Here is a 22,504-nt window from a genome sequence, read left to right as displayed (position 1 = left end):
CTCGTTCTGTCTCTCTCGCTTTGTCTCTCTCGCTCTGTCTCTCTCTCGCGCTTTCTCTCTCTCGCTTTCTCGTTCTGTCTCTCTCTCGCTTTGTCTCTCTCGCTTTGTCTCTCTCGCTTTGTCTCTCTCGCTTTGTCTCTCTCGCTCTGTCTCTCTCGCTAACAGGGTATTCCCCAGGTGACTCTGGTTGGTCATGATTGGGGTGGAGCTGTGGTCTGGAACATGGCCCGGTGTCATCCAGAGAGAGTCAGGTAGACTAAAGGGGTCTACACACCTTACGCAAACGGTTATGTGAATGTCGTTTTACGGCATAAAATGGGCGTAGTCCTGCTCAAATATTTTTACGGACTACACAATTCCTTCCGCGGCGGTGGGGACCGCGTTGAGTAGTATGAAGCTTTGTATTTTATCACCAAACTCACTTTGGTTGAAAATGGAACTTCTAAACGAAGGTATTTTTTTGTGTATTATTAACTACCTAAAAACAGCCTCAAGCCATGTGATTTTTCTCTGTGAGCAAAAAAAGATTTCATTCAATTTTTTTGCTGATATTTGGAGACGAATACATTTAAGCAGCATGTTAAACTGCGATAATGTTCGGCTTGGTTGGGTTGTGTATCGGAGGACGCATGACTTTCAACCTTCGTCTCTCCCGAGCCCGTACGGGAGTTGTAGCGATGAGACAAGATAGTAGCTACTACAACAATTGGATACCACGAAATTGGGGAGAAAAAGGGTGTGTGTTTTTTTTTATATATATATATATTTTTTTAAAACTGCGATAATGTTGTAGGTTACACTAGCAAGTATAAAAATATTTACCAGGGCATATTCTTACATTTATAAATGGGATTATTTCACATGGGGGAGAGGTGGGAAACTAAAAGCCTAGTTTGCTTGCTGTTTTTAGCCTGCTAGCTAGCAGGCTGCTAGCGGAACAGCCTACAGACAACAGACAGGCACCAAACGAGGTAATGTAAAGCAAACTTAAACTTGTAGCTATTATTCAACATGCAGTTGGTTTTCATTGAAATTAGCTAACAGTGGTGATGTTTTTGATTCACAAGTGGTGATGTTTTTACCACAAGTGGGGCCGGCAGGGTAGCCTAGTGGTTAGAGCGTTGGACTCGTAACCGAAAGGTTGCTAGATTGAATCCCCAAGCTGACAAGGTACAAATCTGTCGTTGCCCCTGAACAAGGCAGTTAACCCGCTGTTCCTTAGGCCGTCATTGAAAATAAGAATTTGTTCTTAACTGACTTGCCTAGTTAAATAAAGGTCAAATAAATAAAAAGTGGGACGACATCAGGAAGATTAGCTAGCGTTAGCTAATGGGGATCCTAATAAAAATAAGTAAAAAAATTACATCAAGAAAATCTCTGCTATCGCCCCCTTGTGTATGTTGCTATTGGGGGGTTTAGGAACACATGGACAAGGCTATTATGTTACACCCCCCCCCCCCCCCCCCCCCCCCAACATCTGACTCCACCCAAGAGCACACATGCGTGTAGGTAGATCTACGCACGTTAAGTATGTGGAAACCTTAACACACACACGCACACACACACACACACTCCCTGAGACGGTAAAAAATTAAACCAATACCTTGTGTGTCTGTGTGTGTGTCTGTGTGTGTTTGTAGAGCGGTAGCTTCTCTGAACACCCCTCTGTTCCCTGTGGACCACTCCAAGGATCCTATGGACTTCCTGAAGACTGTGCCAATCTTTGACTACCAGCTCTACTTCCAGGACCCCGTAAGTGTGTGTGTAGAACGGAGGAGAGGAGAGGAACTTTACTCTATTGTCTCCCTCCTGTACGGTACCATATTCATCCATTATGCCTCAGTACAACAGCTTTGGCAGCCAGGTCACTCGTGATACAAGTCAGTGTTCGACTTCCATCCATGTCTGAGGATGTCAGGAGATGACGTGGAAACCCACCACTAGAGTGCTGTTACCTTTAAATAGGTTTCAGTTGTAGAAGGGGATGGGGGATGGGTGTAAGCATCTGACTGACTCAAAAGGTCCCAAACATGAACTCTTACCTTAACCATTTAGAGATAATGATTAACCTTAATGTCCCAAACCTTAACCCTTACCTTAACGTCCCACACCTTAACCCTTACCTTAACCATTTAGAGATAACAACTAACCTCAACAATTTGGAGTTAATATCTATCTTTAAACACGTAAAAATGTGATGATTGAACAACATCGAAATTTGACGTTTGAGAAACATGGAAGAACGTCTCATTTTAACCTGAGACTGTGAAAGCTAGTTGGGTCTTGGTTCCAGTTTTTCGTAAGTACTCAATTAATTGTTGCTAGTGCTAAATGATCCTCTAATTACTCAAGTTGCTTTTGTTTACATTGTGAACAAAGTCAATGTAGCTAGCGAGAGTTTGTGCTAGCTAGCAGCTTCTTGACTTTATACATCTTAGTACAATAACCAGTGGTGTGTCTAGTGGAGGCCATATGCAACCAAAATCAACTTTTATTTCTCATTATTTCAATTCACAAGATAGAATGAGCACGTGACACACAGCACACCGAGAATTGAACCTCTGTGATTCTTGAGCTTGGACGCTGCCATTGGACATGACTCAACACGAGTGCATAGGAGCTTTCATTGCTTTTAACGGGAGGATTTTCTCAATGCTCCTCTACAGGGTGTAACAGAGACCTGTCCTTATGAAACTCCTCTACAGGGTGTAACAGAGACCTGTCCTTATGAAACTCCTCTACAGGGTGTAACAGAGACCTGTCCTTATGAAACTCCTCTACAGGGTGTAACAGAGACCTGTCCTTATATAACTCCTCTACAGGGTGTAACAGAGACCTGTCCTTATGAAACTCCTCTACAGGATGTAACAGAGACCTGTCCTTATGAAACTCCTCTACAGGGTGTAACAGAGACCTGTCCTTATGAAACTCCTCTACAGGGTGTAACAGAGACCTGTCCTTATGAAACTCCTCTACAGGGTGTAACAGAGACCTTTCCTTATGAAACTCCTCTACAGGGTGTAACAGAGACCTCTACAGGGTGTAACAGAGACCTGTCCTTATGAAACTCCTCTACAGGGTGTAACAGAGACCTTTCCTTATATAACTCCTCTACAGGGTGTAACAGAGACCTGTCCTTATATACCTCCTCTACAGGGTGTAACAGAGACCTGTCCTTATATAACTCCTCTACAGGGTGTAACAGAGACCTGTCCTTATATACCTCCTCTACAGGGTGTAACAGAGACCTGTCCTTATGAAACTCCTCTACAGGATGTAACAGAGACCTTTCCTTATATAACTCCTCTACAGGGTGTAACAGAGACCTGTCCTTATGAAACTCCTCTACAGGGTGTAACAGAGACCTGTCCTTATATAACTCCTCTACAGGGTGTAACAGAGACCTGTCCTTATGAAACTCCTCTACAGGATGTAACAGAGACCTTTCCTTACGTAACTCCTCTACAGGATGTAACAGAGACCTGTCCTTATATAACTCCTCTACAGGATGTAACAGAGACCTGTCCTTATATAACTCCTCTACAGGATGTAACAGAGACCTGTCCTTATGAAACTCCTCTACAGGGTGTAACAGAGACCTGTCCTTATATAACTCCTCTACAGGGTGTAACAGAGACCTCTACAGGGTGTAACAGAGACCTGTCCTTATATAACTCCTCTAAAGGGTGTAACAGAGACCTGTCCTTATATAACTCCTCTACAGGGTGTAACAGAGACCTCTACAGGGTGTAACAGAGACATGTCCTTATGAAACTCCTCTACAGGGTGTAACAGAGACCTGTCCTTATGAAACTCCTCTACAGGGTGTAACAGAGACCTGTCCTTATGAAACTCCTCTACAGGATGTAACAGAGACCTGTCCTTATGAAACTCCTCTACAGGATGTAACAGAGACCTGTCCTTATGAAACTCCTCTACAGGGTGTAACAGAGACCTGTCCTTACGTAAATCCTCTACAGGGTGTAACAGAGACCTGTCCTTATATAACTCCTCTACAGGGTGTAACAGAGACCTGTCCTTATATAACTCCTCTACAGGGTGTAACAGAGACCTGTCCTTATGAAACTCCTCTACAGGATGTAACAGAGACCTGTCCTTATGAAACTCCTCTACAGGGTGTAACAGAGACCTGTCCTTATGAAACTCCTCTACAGGGTGTAACAGAGACCTGTCCTTATGAAACTCCTCTACAGGGTGTAACAGAGACCTGTCCTTATGAAACTCCTCTACAGGGTGTAACAGAGACCTTTCCTTATATAACTCCTCTACAGGGTGTAACAGAGACCTGTCCTTATATACCTCCTCTACAGGGTGTAATAGAGACCTGTCCTTATATAACTCCTCTACAGGGTGTAACAGAGACCTGTCCTTATATACCTCCTCTACAGGGTGTAACAGAGACCTGTCCTTATGAAACTCCTCTACAGGATGTAACAGAGACCTTTCCTTATATAACTCCTCTACAGGGTGTAACAGAGACCTGTCCTTATGAAACTCCTCTACAGGGTGTAACAGAGACCTGTCCTTATATAACTCCTCTACAGGGTGTAACAGAGACCTGTCCTTATGAAACTCCTCTACAGGGTGTAACAGAGACCTGTCCTTATATAACTCCTCTACAGGGTGTAACAGAGACCTGTCCTTATGAAACTCCTCTACAGGATGTAACAGAGACCTTTCCTTACGTAACTCCTCTACAGGGTGTAACAGAGACCTGTCCTTATATAACTCCTCTACAGGGTGTAACAGAGACCTGTCCTTATATAACTCCTCTACAGGGTGTAACAGAGACCTCTACAGGGTGTAACAGAGACCTGTCCTTATGAAACTCCTCTACAGGGTGTAACAGAGACCTGTCCTTATGAAACTCCTCTACAGGGTGTAACAGAGACCTGTCCTTATGAAACTCCTCTACAGGATGTAACAGAGACCTGTCCTTATGAAACTCCTCTACAGGGTGTAACAGAGACCTGTCCTTACGTAACTCCTCTACAGGGTGTAACAGAGACCTGTCCTTATATAACTCTTCTACAGGGTGTAACAGAGACCTGTCCTTATATAACTCCTCTACAGGGTGTAACAGAGACCTGTCCTTATGAAACTCCTCTACAGGGTGTAACAGAGACCTTTCCTTATGAAACTCCTTTACAGGGTGTAACAGAGACCTGTCCTTATGAAACTCCTCTACAGGGTGTAACAGAGACCTTTCCTTACGTAACTCCTCTACAGGGTGTAGCTGAGACTGAGATGGAGAAAGACCTGGCAAGGACCTTCAAGATCTTCTTCCATGGCAGTGGAGATAAGGTGACACACACACACACACACTCTCTCTCTCTCTCTCTCTCTCTCTCTCGTGAATGATCTCTCTCTCTCGTGAATGATCTCTCTCTCTCTCGTGAATGATCTCTCTCTCTCTCGTGAATGATCTATGTTGCGTTGTTCTCCAGGATAATGTTCCTGAGATCAACACTGCTGGAGTTTGTGCCAGAGGTGAGTCTAGAAGACAAACCAACGTTCTGATTGGAGGCTTGGGGCTGAAGGCTTGACCTATGGTATTCAACTAACTAACCAACTGACTGGATGGACAATATTGTGCTGTAAAACTTGTGCAACATAGTACATTGCTGTCAATAAATCTTCACACTGCAGACTACACTGTGTGTGTGTGTGTGTGTGTGTGTGTGTGTGTGTGTGTGTAGGTGGTCTGTTCGTAGGACTGCCTGACGAGATACCCAGGAGTTCTATCCTCAGTGAGACTGCTCTGCAGTTCTACATCACTCAGTTCAAAGACAAGGGATTCAGGTACACACACACACACACACACACACACACACACACAATGGCAGCAGCAGAAGGAGAGTGACAGAGTGTTCTGTTTTTCCAGAGGGCCGTTGAACTGGTACCGAAATGTTGTGAGCAACTGGAAATGGCTATGCTCCCGACCCAGGGCTAAGGTAGGGGTGTGTGTGTGTGTATACTGTTACACAGTTACAGTATAAGTTGAGGAATGATGGTGGTTTCCTGTGTTTGTGTAGCTCTTGATGCCAGCTCTCATGGTGACAGCTGGTAAAGATCCTGTCCTGCTGCCTGTCTTCTCCAAGGGAATGGAAAACGTGGTGAGACCACACACACACACACATATTTATACACACATGTATACATGTAGATGCCACGTGTGACTGTGACATCTCTGTGTGTCAGATCCCGAACCTAACAAGAGGACACATCGAAGAATGTGGACACTGGACCCAGATGGAAAGGTCGGTCCCAGTGTGTGTGTGTGTGTGTGTGTGTGTGTGTGTGTGTGTGTGTGTGTGTGTGTGTGTGTGTGTGTGTGTCCTTGCAAAGACCAATGGATGGGAGGCTGACTGTGTGAACTCTGCAGTCAGTTCCTGTTAGTCCCCAGAATAACCTCTGATCTAAAGCCCTGCTGAGGGAGACGGGTCAGGTAGAGGTTAAAGGTCATAGCTTCACTTCTGCTCTGCAGTCTAAAGAAGTTGGTGTGTTGTTTTGTGTGGTATAAACTGTGTAAAGTGTACTGGTTGAAAGAGTTGTGTATATTGGCTGACATACTGTATTTGGTGTGTGTGTGTGTGTGTGTGTGTGTGTGTGTGTGTGTGTGTGTGTGTGTGTGTGTGTGTGTGTGTGTGTGTGTGTGTGTGTGTGTTCTTTTTAGGCCGTCTGAGCTGAACACCATTCTGATCTCCTGGCTGAAAGACACTCACAACAACACCGGGGTTGCCATGACACCCAAGCTGTGATCAGTTACCAGGACAACATATTCCTTTGTATTCAGAATTATTTCTACAACTGTACGATGCCCTTTTAAAAACGTGAAAACATTTTCTCTTCTAAAGACGCACACGCTGCACAAGTAGACTGTATCAACAGCCACGACACCTCCAGCATGATGTCTCAAAACGGCCCTTTTTGAGACATTTCGTGAGAAAGTGCGACTGACCTATACGTTGAGTGTACAAAATATAGAAGAACACCTGCTCTTTCCATGACTTAGGCCCTATTCTACACCTGCATTGCTTGCTGTTTGGGGTTTTAGGCTGAGTTTCTGTACAGCACTTTGTGACATCAGCTGATGTACGAAGTACTATATAAATACATTTGATTTGAATTTGATTTGACAAGTGTTACTATAGAATGTCGATTATGTCATTATTACCACAGCTTGTCTGTTTTTTTCCAGTGGACGATTCAGACGGGATTAGTTTTTACCAAACTGCCCCTGTAATTATTTTTGTTCCCCCGACCCCCTGATTGGCCGTTACGACGGAAGCCTGGAGGCTCGTCTAGGTCGTGAAGATATTTTAAATGTCTAGGGATCAACCAGCTCTGTCTCACAATAGTACAAAGTTTAACAGGTGCTGCACCCAGTTTGGGTAAGAACCCCAGAACAAATGTATGCTTAAAACAAAGTGCTATACAGGTACCCTACAGATTAATGATTTGTTTTGTTAAACAGCAACTTTTCTAGTGCCACACTTCTCTTTCAATAGATGAAGTGGACGATATTGTGCCAATGAATTGATCATTTGCCAAAATCCGTCAGGTAATTAAATGTCTGCGTAGTTTACAGTTCATGGTTCTTATTAATATGCATTCTCATTATTATTATTATTATTATTATTTAGTCTTTCTCCGAACTGAAGGCCATTAGCTCAATATTAGGCAATCCCTAGACATTTAAAATATCTTCACGACCTAGAAGAGCCTCCAGGCTTCCGTCGTAACGGCCAATCGGGGGGGGGGGGGGGGGGAACAAAAATAATTACAGGGGCAGTTTGGTAAAACTAATCCCGTCTGAATCGTCCACTGGAAAAAACAGACAAGCTGTGGTAATAATGACACACCTGACTTTCTATAGTAACACTAGTCCCGTACGAATAGGGGGTAAAGAAGGATTTTTAAGCCTTGAGACAATTGAGACATGGATTGTGTATGTGTGTCATTCAGAAGGTGAATGGACAAGACATATAAGATTCAAGTGCCTTTTAAACGGGGTATGGTAGTAGGTGCCAGGCGCAACGGTTTGTGTCAAGAACTGCGAGAGTGGAGGAGAGGGTGTAGGAAGAGGAGAGAGTGGAGGAGAGAGTTGAGGAAGAGGAGAGAGTGGAGGAAGAGGAGAGGGTGGAGGAAGAGGAGAAAGTGGAGGAGAGAGTTGAGGAAGAGGAGAGGGTGGAGGAAGAGGAGAGCGTGGAGGAAGAGGAGAGAGTGGAGGAAGAGGAGAGAGTGGAGGAAGAGGAGAGCGTGTGTTATCATCAAACAGCTTCCCTCTGTAATGCTGTACACACATTCACACTATAGGAGAAAGCGCTTCGAAGATTAAATTACTTTTCTAAGTAAATGCTTTCCTTCAATGTACCGCGCCTTTTCATTCCCCAGAACACAAGCACAAAGAGCAGATTCATATTTTCGCCATCGATTCATGTCCCACATCACCTTAACAACAATATGAGATCGAATTCAGGGCTCTACTCAATCCGCATCGTGGAAGTACAGCGTGATTGAAACGTGAAGGCAATGTTCCCGCGTTAGTGGAGACTGCATTCACGGTAAACGCTGCATATGTCAGCACATATACAAATTACCTTTCCATTTCTGTAACGCTTTGGCAGTACAGATTGAATGGTGCCCACGTCCCTTACACTGAAGTAAAACCCTCACCCCCCCCTTCTCTCTCGCTCTCTCTGAGACACACAGAATAATGGGAAAGTGTTTTACTGTATTTTATTGATGTGTGTATATATATATATATATATATATATATATAAAAAACAGTGTTCAATGTAACCCTGAATGTAAAAACTCAGATAGAAATATAATTGACCCTATATCAGCATCCTACACTGATGAGTTACATTTAAAAAATGTACTGTTATGATTCTCCTTGTACCTCGTTAGTAGATATCTAGAGGGAATTAAACTGTAGACCGTGTTCCAATCTAGAACACAGCCACGGTCGTCGTCATGGTTACAACTTCTTCTTCTCAAACGGCTTCTTCCAGGTGGGCAGGATCTGGGCGTAGACCTTTTCAATCTGTAACCAATGACAACAGATCTTCTCAATCTACAACCAATCACATCCGACATTGTTGCACATCATACCCCTCTTCCCCCTCAAAAGACACACACACGCACTCACCATCCCTACCCTTACCTGGGTGGACTTCTTGAGTCCGTATCGGAAGAGCGTGGCCTGGTGTTCAGAGTTATGAAACAGGATGTCGAAGGTGACGTCTCTACCTATCATGTCGTCTATAGCAGGTTTCACCAGAGAGTAGAAGTCCCTGGGAGGATGGACCTCATCCAGCAAGTTCCTCACCTGCATACATTCACACAGAGGAGCTATAACCTCACCTACACACACAGTAAATATTTTAGTACTATAGTTTGCATCTGAGTGAGTGTGTTACCTTGTATTTCCGTCCCACTAGCTCCACTGGGTCCAGTTTGACCTCTGACTTTAGGGCTCGACCAAATAACAGCAGCTTCGTCTCCGAGTCTACACACATAGTCGATCAGTACAGCATAGCAAGTGTGTGTGTACACGTTTTACGATACTTGTGATTACTTAAAAAATATATATTGAACCTTTATTTAGCTAGGCAAGTCAGTTAAGAACAAATTTTTATTTACAATGACAGGCTAGGAACAGTGGGTTAACTGCCTTGTTCAGGGGCAGAATGGCAGGTTTTTACCTTGTCAACTTGGGGATTCGATCTATCAACCTTTCTGTTACTGGCCCAACGCTCTAACCACTAGGCTACCTGCCACCTCTACACTCTAACCACTAGGCTACCTGCCACCTCTACACTCTAACCATTAGGCTCCCTGCCACCTCTACACTCTAACCACTAGGCTACCCTGCCACCTCTACACTCTAACCACTAGACTACCTACCGCCCTGGTAGCCTAATGGTTGGACTTGAAGATAGTTAACCAAATGAAATTCAGAGAAGTGAAGACATTTTGACGGTTCTCACTTGTAAAAAAGGCCAATTTAGGCTTCGGGGTTATGATATCAAATGTTGGTCCCCAAAAAGACCTCACAAGTATAATAACACAAAAACGAAAACAAATGCAAATTGTTGTGGACATGGAAACAGGTTGTCTGAATTCAATAAAGTTTTGCGTCTACTTTCCCCTAACCTAAACACTGCCCGCAGATTCTGAAACAGGTTGTCTGAATTCAATACTGTTTTGCGTCTACTTTCCCCTAACCTAAACACTGCCCGCAGATTCTGAAACAGGTGTGTACGTTACCACTGTAGTTGTCTTCCAGAGTAGACGATGTTTATGAATTCGTGGGCATTGTAGCATATTTAGGGTCCTCATTTATAAACCGTTACTTGACGTGAGAATGTGCTTGCCACCCCACAAACCTGCGATATATGCGTACGCACATCTGGTAGCAGTTGAAATATTGTATTGCGTTGCTGGAAAGTAAGTATGTCGTGCAAATGGGGGATATGATGTAAAGCTTACCTTGTTTTATGCTGTGTCTGAATAGCTTACTGTAAGTTGAAATGTCTCAAGGTGAACATTATTTTATTTATGATACATAATACATAGTTCTTTAACACCTTTTCTGTCCATGACGGTTCATATTCCAGAATAAGCTTTAGCCCAAAACAAATTCAGACTGGTCACCCATGACACAAGTCAGTATTCCATCCATGTGTGTGGATGTCGGGAGATGACGTGGAAACCGGCCACTAGGGGACGCTGTTACTTCACGTAGGTTTCAACGTTGTGGACGGCGATAAACATCTGCCTCTGAATCTGAAAGTTGCGTGTTTGAATCCAGTTATAGAAAGTTGTTTCGACCCTTACCTTAACCTTACCTTAACCATTCAGAGTTAATGCCGAAACCTTAAGAATTCAGAGTAAATGTCTAAACTTAAACATTAAAAAAATGTGACATTTGGAACAACTTCTACATTTGGCATTTGAGAAACATGAATGAACGTCTAATTCTGACAAGAGTTTGAAGAACAAATTACCATGTTACATCTCTCATTTAATTGAGCCTATCCGTATTTTGCTCTATACATCTGAAAGGGAACGCGGTTTATAGGGTAATACTGAGTCGAATTTAAAACATGGACAGTTGATATTTTGCTTTGAAGTGTGTAGGCTATTGCTAAAAATTAAGGCTACTGAGTAGACAGACAGTAGGCTTCTAGACAATGTTTCAGAATATGCGGGCAGCGCAGCACATTTAGGTTTGGGAAAAAGTAAATGCAAAACATGATTGAAATCAAACGATCAGTTTACAGGTACACAACACATTTATTTTTATTTTTTTACTGCAAATAATTCAATGTATTTGTAAAAAATGTAAACATTCTGACAACAGACATTTAATCAAGATTGCCATTGCTCCTTATTTTAGTAACTTGTCTAATTCCAATACTTTTAGTAACTTCCCTGGTCTAATTCCAACACTTTTAGTAACTTCCCTGGTCTAATTCCAATACTTTTAGTAACTTCCCTGGTCTAATTCCAATACTTTTAGTAACTTCCCTGGTCTAATTCCAATACTTTTAGTAACTTCCCTGGTCTAATTCCAATACTTTTAGTAACTTCCCTGGTCTAATTCCAATACTTTTAGTAACTTCCCTGGTCTAATTCCAACACTTTTAGTAACTTCCCTGGTCTAATTCCAACACTTTTAGTAACTTCCCTGGTCTAATTCCAATACTTTTAATAACTTCCCTGGTCTAATTCCAATACTTTTAGTAACTTCCCTGGTCTAATTCCAATACATTTAGTAACTTCCCTGGTCTAATTCCAATACTTTTAGTAACTTCCCTGGTCTAATTCCAATACTTTTAGTAACTTCCCTGGTCTAATTCCAATACTTTTAGTAACTTCCCTGGTCTAATTCCAATACTTTTAGTAACTTCCCTGGTCTAATTCCAATACTTTTAGTAACTTTCCTGGTCTAATTCCAATACTTTTAGTAACTTCCCTGGTCTAATTCCAATACTTTTAGTAACTTCCCTGGTCTAATTCCAATACATTTAGTAACTTCCCTGGTCTAATTCCAATACTTTTAGTAACTTCCCTGGTCTAATTCCAATACTTTTAGTAACTTCCCTGGTCTAATTCCAACACTTTTAGTAACTTCCCTGGTCTAATTCCAATACTTTTAGTAACTTCCCTGGTCTAATTCCAATACTTTTAGTAACTTCCCTGGTCTAATTCCAATACATTTAGTAACTTCCCTGGTCTAATTCCAATACTTTTAGTAACTTCCCTGGTCTAATTCCAATACTTTTAGTAACTTCCCTGGTCTAATTCCAACACTTTTAGTAACTTCCCTGGTCTAATTCCAATACTTTTAGTAACTTCCCTGGTCTAATTCCAATACTTTTAGTAACTTCCCTGGTCTAATTCCAATACTTTTAGTAACTTCCCTGGTCTAATTCCAATACTTTTAGTAACTTCCCTGGTCTAATTCCAATACTTTTAGTAACTTCCCTGGTCTAATTCCAATACTTTTAGTAACTTCCCTGGTCTAATTCCAATACTTTTAGTAACTTCCCTGGTCTAATTCCAATACATTTAGTAACTTCCCTGGTCTAATTCCAATACTTTTAGTAACTTCCCTGGTCTAATTCCAATACTTTTAGTAACTTCCCTGGTCTAATTCCAATACTTTTAGTAACTTCCCTGGTCTAATTCCAATACTTTTAGTAACTTCCCTGGTCTAATTCCAATACATTTAGTAACTTCCCTGGTCTAATTCCAATACATTTAGTAACTTCCCTGGTCTAATTCCAATACTTTTAGTAACTTCCCTGGTCTAATTCCAATACTTTTAGTAACTTCCCTGGTCTAATTCCAATACTTTTAGTAACTTCCCTGGTCTAATTCCAATACTTTTAGTAACTTCCCTGGTCTAATTCCAATACTTTTAGTAACTTCCCTGGTCTAATTCCAATACTTTTAGTAACTTCCCTGGTCTAATTCCAATACTTTTAGTAACTTCCCTGGTCTAATTCCAATACTTTTAGTAACTTCCCTGGTCTAATTCCAATACTTTTAGTAACTTCCCTGGTCTAATTCCAATACTTTTAGTAACTTCCCTGGTCTAATTCCAATACATTTAGTAACTTCCCTGGTCTAATTCCAATACATTTAGTAACTTCCCTGGTCTAATTCCAATACTTTTAGTAACTTCCCTGGTCTAATTCCAATACTTTTAGTAACTTCCCTGGTCTAATTCCAATACTTTTAGTAACTTCCCTGGTCTAATTCCAATACTTTTAGTAACTTCCCTGGTCTAATTCCAATACTTTTAGTAACTTCCCTGGTCTAATTCCAATACTTTTAGTAACTTCCCTGGTCTAATTCCAATACTTTTAGTAACTTCCCTGGTCTAATTCCAATACTTTTAGTAACTTCCCTGGTCTAATTCCAATACATTTAGTAACTTCCCTGGTCTAATTCCAATACTTTTAGTAACTTCCCTGGTCTAATTCCAATACTTTTAGTAACTTCCCTGGTCTAATTCCAATACTTTTAGTAACTTCCCTGGTCTAATTCCAATACTTTTAGTAACTTCCCTGGTCTAATTCCAATACATTTAGTAACTTCCCTGGTCTAATTCCAATACATTTAGTAACTTCCCTGGTCTAATTCCAATACTTTTAGTAACTTCCCTGGTCTAATTCCAATACTTTTAGTAACTTCCCTGGTCTAATTCCAATACTTTTAGTAACTTCCCTGGTCTAATTCCAATACTTTTAGTAACTTCCCTGGTCTAATTCCAATACTTTTAGTAACTTCCCTGGTCTAATTCCAATACTTTTAGTAACTTCCCTGGTCTAATTCCAATACTTTTAGTAACTTCCCTGGTCTAATTCCAATACTTTTAGTAACTTCCCTGGTCTAATTCCAATACTTTTAGTAACTTCCCTGGTCTAATTCCAATACTTTTAGTAACTTCCCTGGTCTAATTCCAATACATTTAGTAACTTCCCTGGTCTAATTCCAATACTTTTAGTAACTTCCCTGGTCTAATTCCAACACTTTTAGTAACTTCCCTGGTCTAATTCCAATACTTTTAGTAACTTCCCTGGTCTAATTCCAATACTTTTAGTAACTTCCCTGGTCTAATTCCAATACATTTAGTAACTTCCCTGGTCTAATTCCAATACTTTTAGTAACTTCCCTGGTCTAATTCCAATACTTTTAGTAACTTCCCTGGTCTAATTCCAACACTTTTAGTAACTTCCCTGGTCTAATTCCAATACTTTTAGTAACTTCCCTGGTCTAATTCCAATACTTTTAGTAACTTCCCTGGTCTAATTCCAATACTTTTAGTAACTTCCCTGGTCTAATTCCAACACTTTTAGTAACTTCCCTGGTCTAATTCCAACACTTTTAGTAACTTCCCTGGTCTAATTCCAATACTTTTAGTAACTTCCCTGGTCTAATTCCAATACTTTTAGTAACTTCCCTGGTCTAATTCCAATACTTTTAGTAACTTCCCTGGTCTAATTCCAATACTTTTAGTAACTTCCCTGGTCTAATTCCAATACTTTTAGTAACTTCCCTGGTCTAATTCCAATACTTTTAGTAACTTCCCTGGTCTAATTCCAATACTTTTAGTAACTTCCCTGGTCTAATTCCAATACTTTTAGTAACTTCCCTGGTCTAATTCCAATACATTTAGTAACTTCCCTGGTCTAATTCCAATACTTTTAGTAACTTCCCTGGTCTAATTCCAATACTTTTAGTAACTTCCCTGGTCTAATTCCAATACTTTTAGTAACTTCCCTGGTCTAATTCCAATACTTTTAGTAACTTCCCTGGTCTAATTCCAATACATTTAGTAACTTCCCTGGTCTAATTCCAATACATTTAGTAACTTCCCTGGTCTAATTCCAATACTTTTAGTAACTTCCCTGGTCTAATTCCAATACTTTTAGTAACTTCCCTGGTCTAATTCCAATACTTTTAGTAACTTCCCTGGTCTAATTCCAATACTTTTAGTAACTTCCCTGGTCTAATTCCAACACTTTTAGTAACTTCCCTGGTCTAATTCCAATACTTTTAGTAACTTCCCTGGTCTAATTCCAATACTTTTAGTAACTTCCCTGGTCTAATTCCAATACTTTTAGTAACTTCCCTGGTCTAATTCCAATACTTTTAGTAACTTCCCTGGTCTAATTCCAATACTTTTAGTAACTTCCCTGGTCTAATTCCAATACTTTTAGTAACTTCCCTGGTCTAATTCCAATACATTTAGTAACTTCCTTGGTCTAATTCCAATACTTTTAGTAACTTCCCTGGTCTAATTCCAATACTTTTAGTAACTTCCCTGGTCTAATTCCAACACTTTTAGTAACTTCCCTGGTCTAATTCCAATACTTTTAGTAACTTCCCTGGTCTAATTCCAATACATTTAGTAACTTCCCTGGTCTAATTCCAATACTTTTAGTAACTTCCCTGGTCTAATTCCAATACTTTTAGTAACTTCCCTGGTCTAATTCCAACACTTTTAGTAACTTCCCTGGTCTAATTCCAATACTTTTAGTAACTTCCCTGGTCTAATTCCAATACTTTTAGTAACTTCCCTGGTCTAATTCCAACACTTTTAGTAACTTCCCTGGTCTAATTCCAATACTTTTAGTAACTTCCCTGGTCTAATTCCAATACTTTTAGTAACTTCCCTGGTCTAATTCCAATACTTTTAGTAACTTCCCTGGTCTAATTCCAACACTTTTAGTAACTTCCCTGGTCTAATTCCAATACTTTTAGTAACTTCCCTGGTCTAATTCCAATACTTTTAGCAACTTCCCTGGTCTAATTCCAATACTTTTAGTAACTTCCCTGGTCTAATTCCAATACTTTTAGTAACTTCCCTGGTCTAATTCCAATACTTTTAGTAACTTCCCTGGTCTAATTCCAATACTTTTAGTAACTTCCCTGGTCTAATTCCAATACTTTTAGTAACTTCCCTGGTCTAATTCCAATACATTTAGTAACTTCCCTGGTCTAATTCCAATACATTTAGTAACTTCCCTGGTCTAATTCCAATACTTTTAGTAACTTCCCTGGTCTAATTCCAATACTTTTAGTAACTTCCCTGGTCTAATTCCAATACTTTTAGTAACTTCCCTGGTCTAATTCCAATACTTTTAGTAACTTCCCTGGTCTAATTCCAATACATTTAGTAACTTCCCTGGTCTAATTCCAATACATTTAGTAACTTCCCTGGTCTAATTCCAATACTTTTAGTAACTTCCCTGGTCTAATTCCAATACTTTTAGTAACTTCCCTGGTCTAATTCCAATACTTTTAGTAACTTCCCTGGTCTAATTCCAATACTTTTAGTAACTTCCCTGGTCTAATTCCAATACTTTTAGTAACTTCCCTGGTCTAATTCCAATACTTTTAGTAACTTCCCTGGTCTAATTCCAATACATTTAGTAACTTCCCTGGTCTAATTCCAATACTTTTGGTAACTTCCCTGGTCTAATTCCAATACTTTTAGTAACTTCCCTGGTCTAATTCCAATACTTTTAGTAACTTCCCTGGTCTAATTCCAATACTTTTAGTAACTTCCCTGGTCTAATTCCAATACTTTTAGTAACTTCCCTGGTCTAATTCCAATACATTTAGTAACTTCCCTGGTCTAATTCCAATACTTTTAGTAACTTCCCTGGTCTAATTCCAATACTTTTAGTAACTTCCCTGGTCTAATTCCAATACTTTTAGTAACTTCCCTGGTCTAATTCCAATACTTTTAGTAACTTCCCTGGTCTAATTCCAATACATTTAGTAACTTCCCTGGTCTAATTCCAATACTTTTAGTAACTTCCCTGGTCTAATTCCAATACTTTTAGTAACTTCCCTGGTCTAATTCCAATACATTTAGTAACTTCCCTGGTCTAATTCCAATACTTTTAGTAACTTCCCTGGTCTAATTCCAATACTTTTAGTAACTTCCCTGGTCTAATTCCAATACTTTTAGTAACTTCCCTGGTCTAATTCCAATACTTCCACAGTATACAGCAGATAAGGGTGTAATATTGTCACCACAAAGGGCATTTTTTCAGGCAGAGTTTTAATACTCGTTCACACGTGCAGTTTCAAGACGGGTCAGATTTATATTGGGGAAAAATGTGCATGTATTGCTTGCGACAAGTTTCTAAATCTTTTGTACAAATTGTTTTCAGAAATGGCGCATGCAGATATTTAGTGTCAAATGTACGCAGAGGATATAAATGAGGCCCCTGTTCTTCAGGGGGCCCCCTAATGATTTTGTTAGTCACTCTCACTCAGATATCATATTAACAAAAATGGCGCCTGGAGAGGAAGGCAGATGTATCTCATGATAAGCTGTAGACCACACTATCTACCTAGAGAGTTTTCAGCTGTATTTTTCGTAGCTGTTTACATACCACCACAGTCAGAGTCTGGCACTAAGACAGCATTGAATGAGCTGTATTCTGCCATAAGCAAACGAGAAAACACTCACCCAGAGGCGGCACTCCTAGTGGCCGGGGACTTTAATGCAGGTAAACTAAAATCAGTTTCACCTAATTTCTATCAGCATGTTAAATGTGCAACCAGAGGAATTATTTTAGAACACCTTTACTCCACACACAGACATGTACGAAGCTCTCCCTCACCCTCCATTTGGGGAATCTGACCATAACTCTATCCTCCTGATTCCTGCTTACAAGCAAAAGCAGGAAGCACCAGTGACTAGATCAATAAAAAAAGTGGTCAGATGAAGCAGAGGCTAAGCTACAGGACTGTTTTGCTAGCACAGACTGGAATATGTTCAGGGATTCCTCCGATGGCATTAAGGAGTACACCACATCTGTCATTGGCTTCATCAAGTGCATCGATGATGTCATCCCCACAGTGACTGTACGTACATACCTAAACCAGAAGCCATGGATAACAGGCAACATCCGCACTGAGCTAAAGGCTAGAGCTGTCGGTTTCAAGGAGCGGGACACTAACCTGGAAGCTTATAAGAAATCCCGCTATGCCCTCCGATGAACCATCAAACAGGCAAAGTGTCAATACAGGACTAAGATGTACACTCTTTTCACTCATGACTGCACGGCCAGGCGCGACTCCAACACCATCATTAAGTTTGCCGATGACACAACAGTGATCGGCGTAATCACCGACAATGACAAGACAGCCTATAGGGAGGAAGCCAGAGACCTGGCCGTGTGCTGCCAGGGCAACAACCTCTCCCTCAACGTGATTAAGACAAAGGAGATGATTGTGGACTACAGGAAAAAGAGGACCGAACACAACCCCATTCTCATCGACAGGGCTGCAGTGGAGCAGGTTGAGAGCTTCATGTTCCTTGCTGTCCACATCACCAACAAACTAACATGGTCCAAGCACACCAAGACAGTCGTGAAGAGGGAACGACAAAACCTATTCCCCCTCAGGACACTGAAATGATTTGACATGGGTCCTCAGATCCTCAAAAGGTTCTACAGCTGCAGCATCGAGAGCATCCTGACTGGTTGCATCATTGCCTGGTATGGCAACTGCTCGGCCTCCGACCGCAAGGCACTACAGAGGATAGTGCGAACAGACCCGGACGTTACTGGAGCCAAGCTTCCTGCCATCCAGGAACTCTATACCAGACGGTGTCAGAGGAAGGCCCTAAAAATTGTCAAAGACTCCAGCCACCCTAGTCATAGACTGTTCTCTCTGCTACCGCACGGCAAGCGGTACCGGAGTGCCAAGTCTAGGTCCATGAGGCTTCTAAAACAGCTTCTACCACCAAGCCATAAGCTATTTGTATTGTTCCCCCCCCTTTTTACACCACTGCTACTCTCTGTTGTTATCATCTATGCATAGTCACTTTAATAACTCTACCTACATGTAAATATTACCTCAACTAACCAGTGCCCCCGCACATTGACTCTGTACCGGTACCCCCCTGTATATAGTCTGGCTATTGTTATTTTACTGCTGCTCTTTAATTACTTGTTACTTTTATTTCTTATTCTCATCCATATATAGAGATGTTTTTTTAACTGCATTGCTGTTTAAGGGTTTGTTAGGTTCACTGTAAGGTTCACTGTAAGTTTCACTGTAAGGTTCACTGTAAGGTTCACTGTACCTGTTCTATTCATGTGACTAATACATTTTGATTTGCACATGCGAGTCATTGCAACATTTGTAGAATTGTAGGAAATATCTTTAAACGTGCACAACTTTTCCCCAACCAATGTCAAAATGTGTAGAATTGTAGGAAATTAGCTGTAAAACTTCAACAACAACAAAACAAGTTCTGTAAAGCAAACTGTTTTGTTTACCTTTGTTGACAAAATATATAACAGATCCCTCTGTATGTATTTAATAATTTTTCATCCCGGTGCTGAGTTGATGTGTCGTGGCTAATCTGTGTTTGTAGATCAGTGAATGGAGCTACAACAACCAAAGAGATAATGGCTGGGAGGGGGGGCTCACTAAAACTCAAACCCTGTTTAAGGCCCTGTGTGTGTGTGTGTGTGTGTGTGTGTGTGTGTGTGTGTGTGTGTGTGTGTGTGTGTGTGGACACAGACCTCTGCAGGTGAGATGTGCTACGTAGGGCACTCCATCCCTCTCTCCGTAATAAATTCCAAAATGGGAGAAGTATTTATTCAGAGGAAACTCCAGGATGTCTCCTGGGAACGGCTTCGGATGGGAACTCCCCTACAAGGGAGAGAGAAACTGGAACTGAGACATGGTTACACACACACACACACACTTCCCCAAACTCAGAACCAAAACCCCACTACAGTTCCTGTGTTGACATAAAGTGCTAGTTGCTACAGATTGGTCTTTCCTCTAAAGTCATTATAGAACCAGTCTAAAATATATTAATCACGATAACAAACACTACAATAATGTCTCATCACATAACAATCTTAGCTCAATAACCAATAATGTAGCTGCAAGCAGCAATGAACGGGGTTCACAGGATGACAGAAAGGACACGAGAGCAGTTGGATAACAAAGCAAGGACTGTCCTGTAGTAACTATGTTCCTTTATGTGCAATCAGTGAAAGCATTACCACGTTTATCTCTCAGTAACACAAGGATGAAGTTTGGTCTTTGGATACAGCAGGTAATCATTCTTAGGGCTCCATTTTACCAAACGTAACACAATGGTAAATTGTACCGCTGGAGCTAGGTCTATAGGTCCGGGTGTGTGTTCGAAATATTGTTTTTGCTATTTTCACTGTGGGCATTATCAGCGCAATAGCTGGAGGTGGCACGAAAGGGCTGTTTTGATAAATATATTATAGGTGTGACGAGGGCTTGGCCACTCATTGGCCAATCAACACGCTGCATGCCGTTGTCTCAAGTTCTGTAGGTTATTAGCAGTATTTGCGTTGTCATCAACCTGGGGGCCAAGGAATATATTCTACCTAGTCCATTGTGGATTGATACAGTTTGGTTGATACAGTTGTTTAAATAAGATAAGATAGGCTACAGTAATGAGTAATAGCAACAGTAAAAAATAAGATAATCCATTGTTTGCTCTACACATTTGGAGTGTTAACAGCCAACATTGTTGCAATTGGCTTAAAATCTCTGTTTAATTAAGACGAGACAGACTTCATGACCAAAATGATCCTATTTAGACTTTGCAGTACATTTTTACACTAGAATAAAAGTTTGTTGACTCACATCAATGCCACAACATGCCGTTTTTAAAATGAGAAGTGGATTTTTAAAAATCTAACATTCATTTTCATGAGACAAAGTCCACTTGATCGATAGTTATTGATCTAATATTTCATGGTGCCAATGACATCTATAGCGCCACCAACTGGTCTGGTGAAGCCATCTAAGGTTGAAGTGACTTTATATTCACACAGTTTCTAAGGGCATAAGGTTTACATACCAAACGTTATGGTCCCATGTCCATCGGTTCAATCCTTATAGCCCTGTTGTGATATGGTGCCATCTAGTGGTGTAGCGTGGCCCACTTTGAATGCAACAACAATCATTCTCAAATCGAGTCAATCTGATTCACGGTTCATGAGAAAACCATATCTAAAAAGTGTTTTTAGCATTAGCATATTGGGAAAAGTACATCTGTGGTTCATAATGAGAAAATTATTGCAGATGAGCATTAAAAGTTGCATATGCTAATAATTAGTTGCTAATAGTTTCCTTGTGAATACCACATTCAGTGAGGTTCTTCTAAGGGACGTCCATGATGGCGATGGCACGTTTCAAGTTCATAGGCCAGTGGTTTAAATCGACTTGTAAAATCTAATTTGTGATTTGTCAATAACTCTGCCATCTTTAGACCAATGAGTCATTTGGTCCTATGGTTCATGAGAACATTTCCAGTATTTTTTGTCTGCATAATAACGTATTTGCTAGCATCTACTGGTATTAGTGTGCCCATCTTTGAATGCATCAACGTTTTGTTTCTCAAACTCTTTTGGGACTATTGTGATGAGTCGAAAGACCAAATTTGCTGTGAATCTGGCTTTTAGTCCATGAGAATAATTTGGGGAATTATTTTAAGCATTAGCTTTACATAATCAAAAAGTGAATTGTCAACAGTTATTCCTTTTAAGATATCAATGCCAAACTTGTTATTTGTAAATCCCATCTCTTAACCAATCCCTTAGCCTTGCTGAAACGAAGTTAAGATGTACAATTGGCCTACATATTTAATTTCATGTTTTTGGGGTTTATGGTTCATGACATTATTTTTTTAGTTTTTAGAGGTTTTCCAATTATGTGCAATATAAAGGAAAAATCTATCCTGACGGACATTGAGTCATTGAGGCAAATATGTTCAGCCTGAGGAAAGACACCTGAATACGTTTCAGCGCCACCTACAGGCCAACCAGCGCCATTATTTTAGACCAGGTTGCTCATGGCTTCTAGTTTCTGCATGCCAAATTAGAAAATAAAGTTACCAATCTATGCTTGAGTTATTTGACCATGTCAAGGAAGAAAAAAATTATCAAATAATAACAATAGGTTTCACAGATTTGCTGTGAACCCCTAATAATGCCTAATCATATATGATTAAGTAGAATCCTACCAGGTAGTAATGACAAGATAATATAACAATGACAAGATAATATAACAATATGATTAAGTACAATCCTACCAGGTAGTAATGACAAGATAATATAACAATATGATTAAGTAGAATCCTACCAGCCCCATGGGTGTTGGTGTTTCTCTTCTGTGTGCTTTGAAACTCCAGTCACAGACACACACTTTAGAGAGACACTGAGAAATGCATAGATGATCTGAGAGCCTCTACTATCTTAATAATATCTCAGTCGTGTTTTGCATAAGGGACCGTGATAATATGACCCCTCTTCAGTCAGGAAACACCTGTTGACACAGCCACACACCCTCAAATATAGAGAAAGATATCAGATGGATTACAAGCATTACACATTACACCGAAACCACTCCTATTACAAGTATAAACTCTCAAAGG

At 40.5% G+C, this 22,504-nt stretch overlaps 2 protein-coding genes across 3 annotated transcripts in view; one reads left to right on the top strand and one right to left on the bottom strand.

Moving 5' to 3' along the window:
• LOC139384224 (bifunctional epoxide hydrolase 2-like) overlaps positions 1 to 8,796 on the top strand; it is a 20,974-nt gene extending 12,178 nt beyond the window's left edge. The window contains exons 11-20 of one of the 2 annotated variants that reach the window (XR_011628819.1): positions 166 to 251; positions 1,641 to 1,752; positions 5,251 to 5,325; positions 5,469 to 5,511; positions 5,721 to 5,823; positions 5,906 to 5,975; positions 6,057 to 6,137; positions 6,223 to 6,281; positions 6,698 to 7,299; positions 7,745 to 8,387. Coding sequence is in view for 1 of the 2 variants with exons in the window: in XM_071128953.1 (XP_070985054.1) it covers positions 166 to 251; positions 1,641 to 1,752; positions 5,251 to 5,325; positions 5,469 to 5,511; positions 5,721 to 5,823; positions 5,906 to 5,975; positions 6,057 to 6,137; positions 6,223 to 6,281; positions 6,698 to 6,782 (714 nt within the window). In the remaining variant the exon portion in view is untranslated. Of the gene's footprint in view, positions 1 to 165; positions 252 to 1,640; positions 1,753 to 5,250; positions 5,326 to 5,468; positions 5,512 to 5,720; positions 5,824 to 5,905; positions 5,976 to 6,056; positions 6,138 to 6,222; positions 6,282 to 6,697 lie in introns of both variants that reach the window. The other variant, XM_071128953.1, reaches the window with a different exon arrangement.
• LOC139384225 (phospholipase A and acyltransferase 4-like) lies at positions 8,752 to 22,418 on the bottom strand. The gene is made up of 5 exons (XM_071128954.1): positions 22,213 to 22,418; positions 19,602 to 19,731; positions 9,450 to 9,538; positions 9,194 to 9,358; positions 8,752 to 9,073 (listed from the first exon to the last, which is right to left on the bottom strand). The coding sequence occupies exons 1-5, from the start codon at positions 22,219 to 22,221 to the stop codon at positions 9,008 to 9,010; spliced, it is 459 nt and encodes a 152-aa protein (XP_070985055.1). The 5' UTR covers positions 22,222 to 22,418; the 3' UTR covers positions 8,752 to 9,007.
• Positions 22,419 to 22,504: the final 86 nt, after the last annotated feature.

This window comes from Oncorhynchus clarkii, chromosome 25, assembly GCF_045791955.1.
Source record: "Oncorhynchus clarkii lewisi isolate Uvic-CL-2024 chromosome 25, UVic_Ocla_1.0, whole genome shotgun sequence".
In the NCBI taxonomy this organism is placed as follows: Eukaryota; Metazoa; Chordata; class Actinopteri; order Salmoniformes; family Salmonidae; genus Oncorhynchus; species Oncorhynchus clarkii.
This window is presented reverse-complemented; position numbering and strand designations above follow the sequence as displayed.

What these genes read in the sequence shown, in the direction of transcription:
- LOC139384225 (XM_071128954.1), bottom strand. An exon ending in TAGTGGGACGGAAATACAAG is followed by an intron (nt 9,359 to 9,449) that starts GTAACACACTCA and finishes GAATGTATGCAG; the next exon opens with GTGAGGAACTTGCTGGATGA. An exon ending in GACTCAAGAAGTCCACCCAG is followed by an intron (nt 9,074 to 9,193) that starts GTAAGGGTAGGG and finishes CATTGGTTACAG; the next exon opens with ATTGAAAAGGTCTACGCCCA.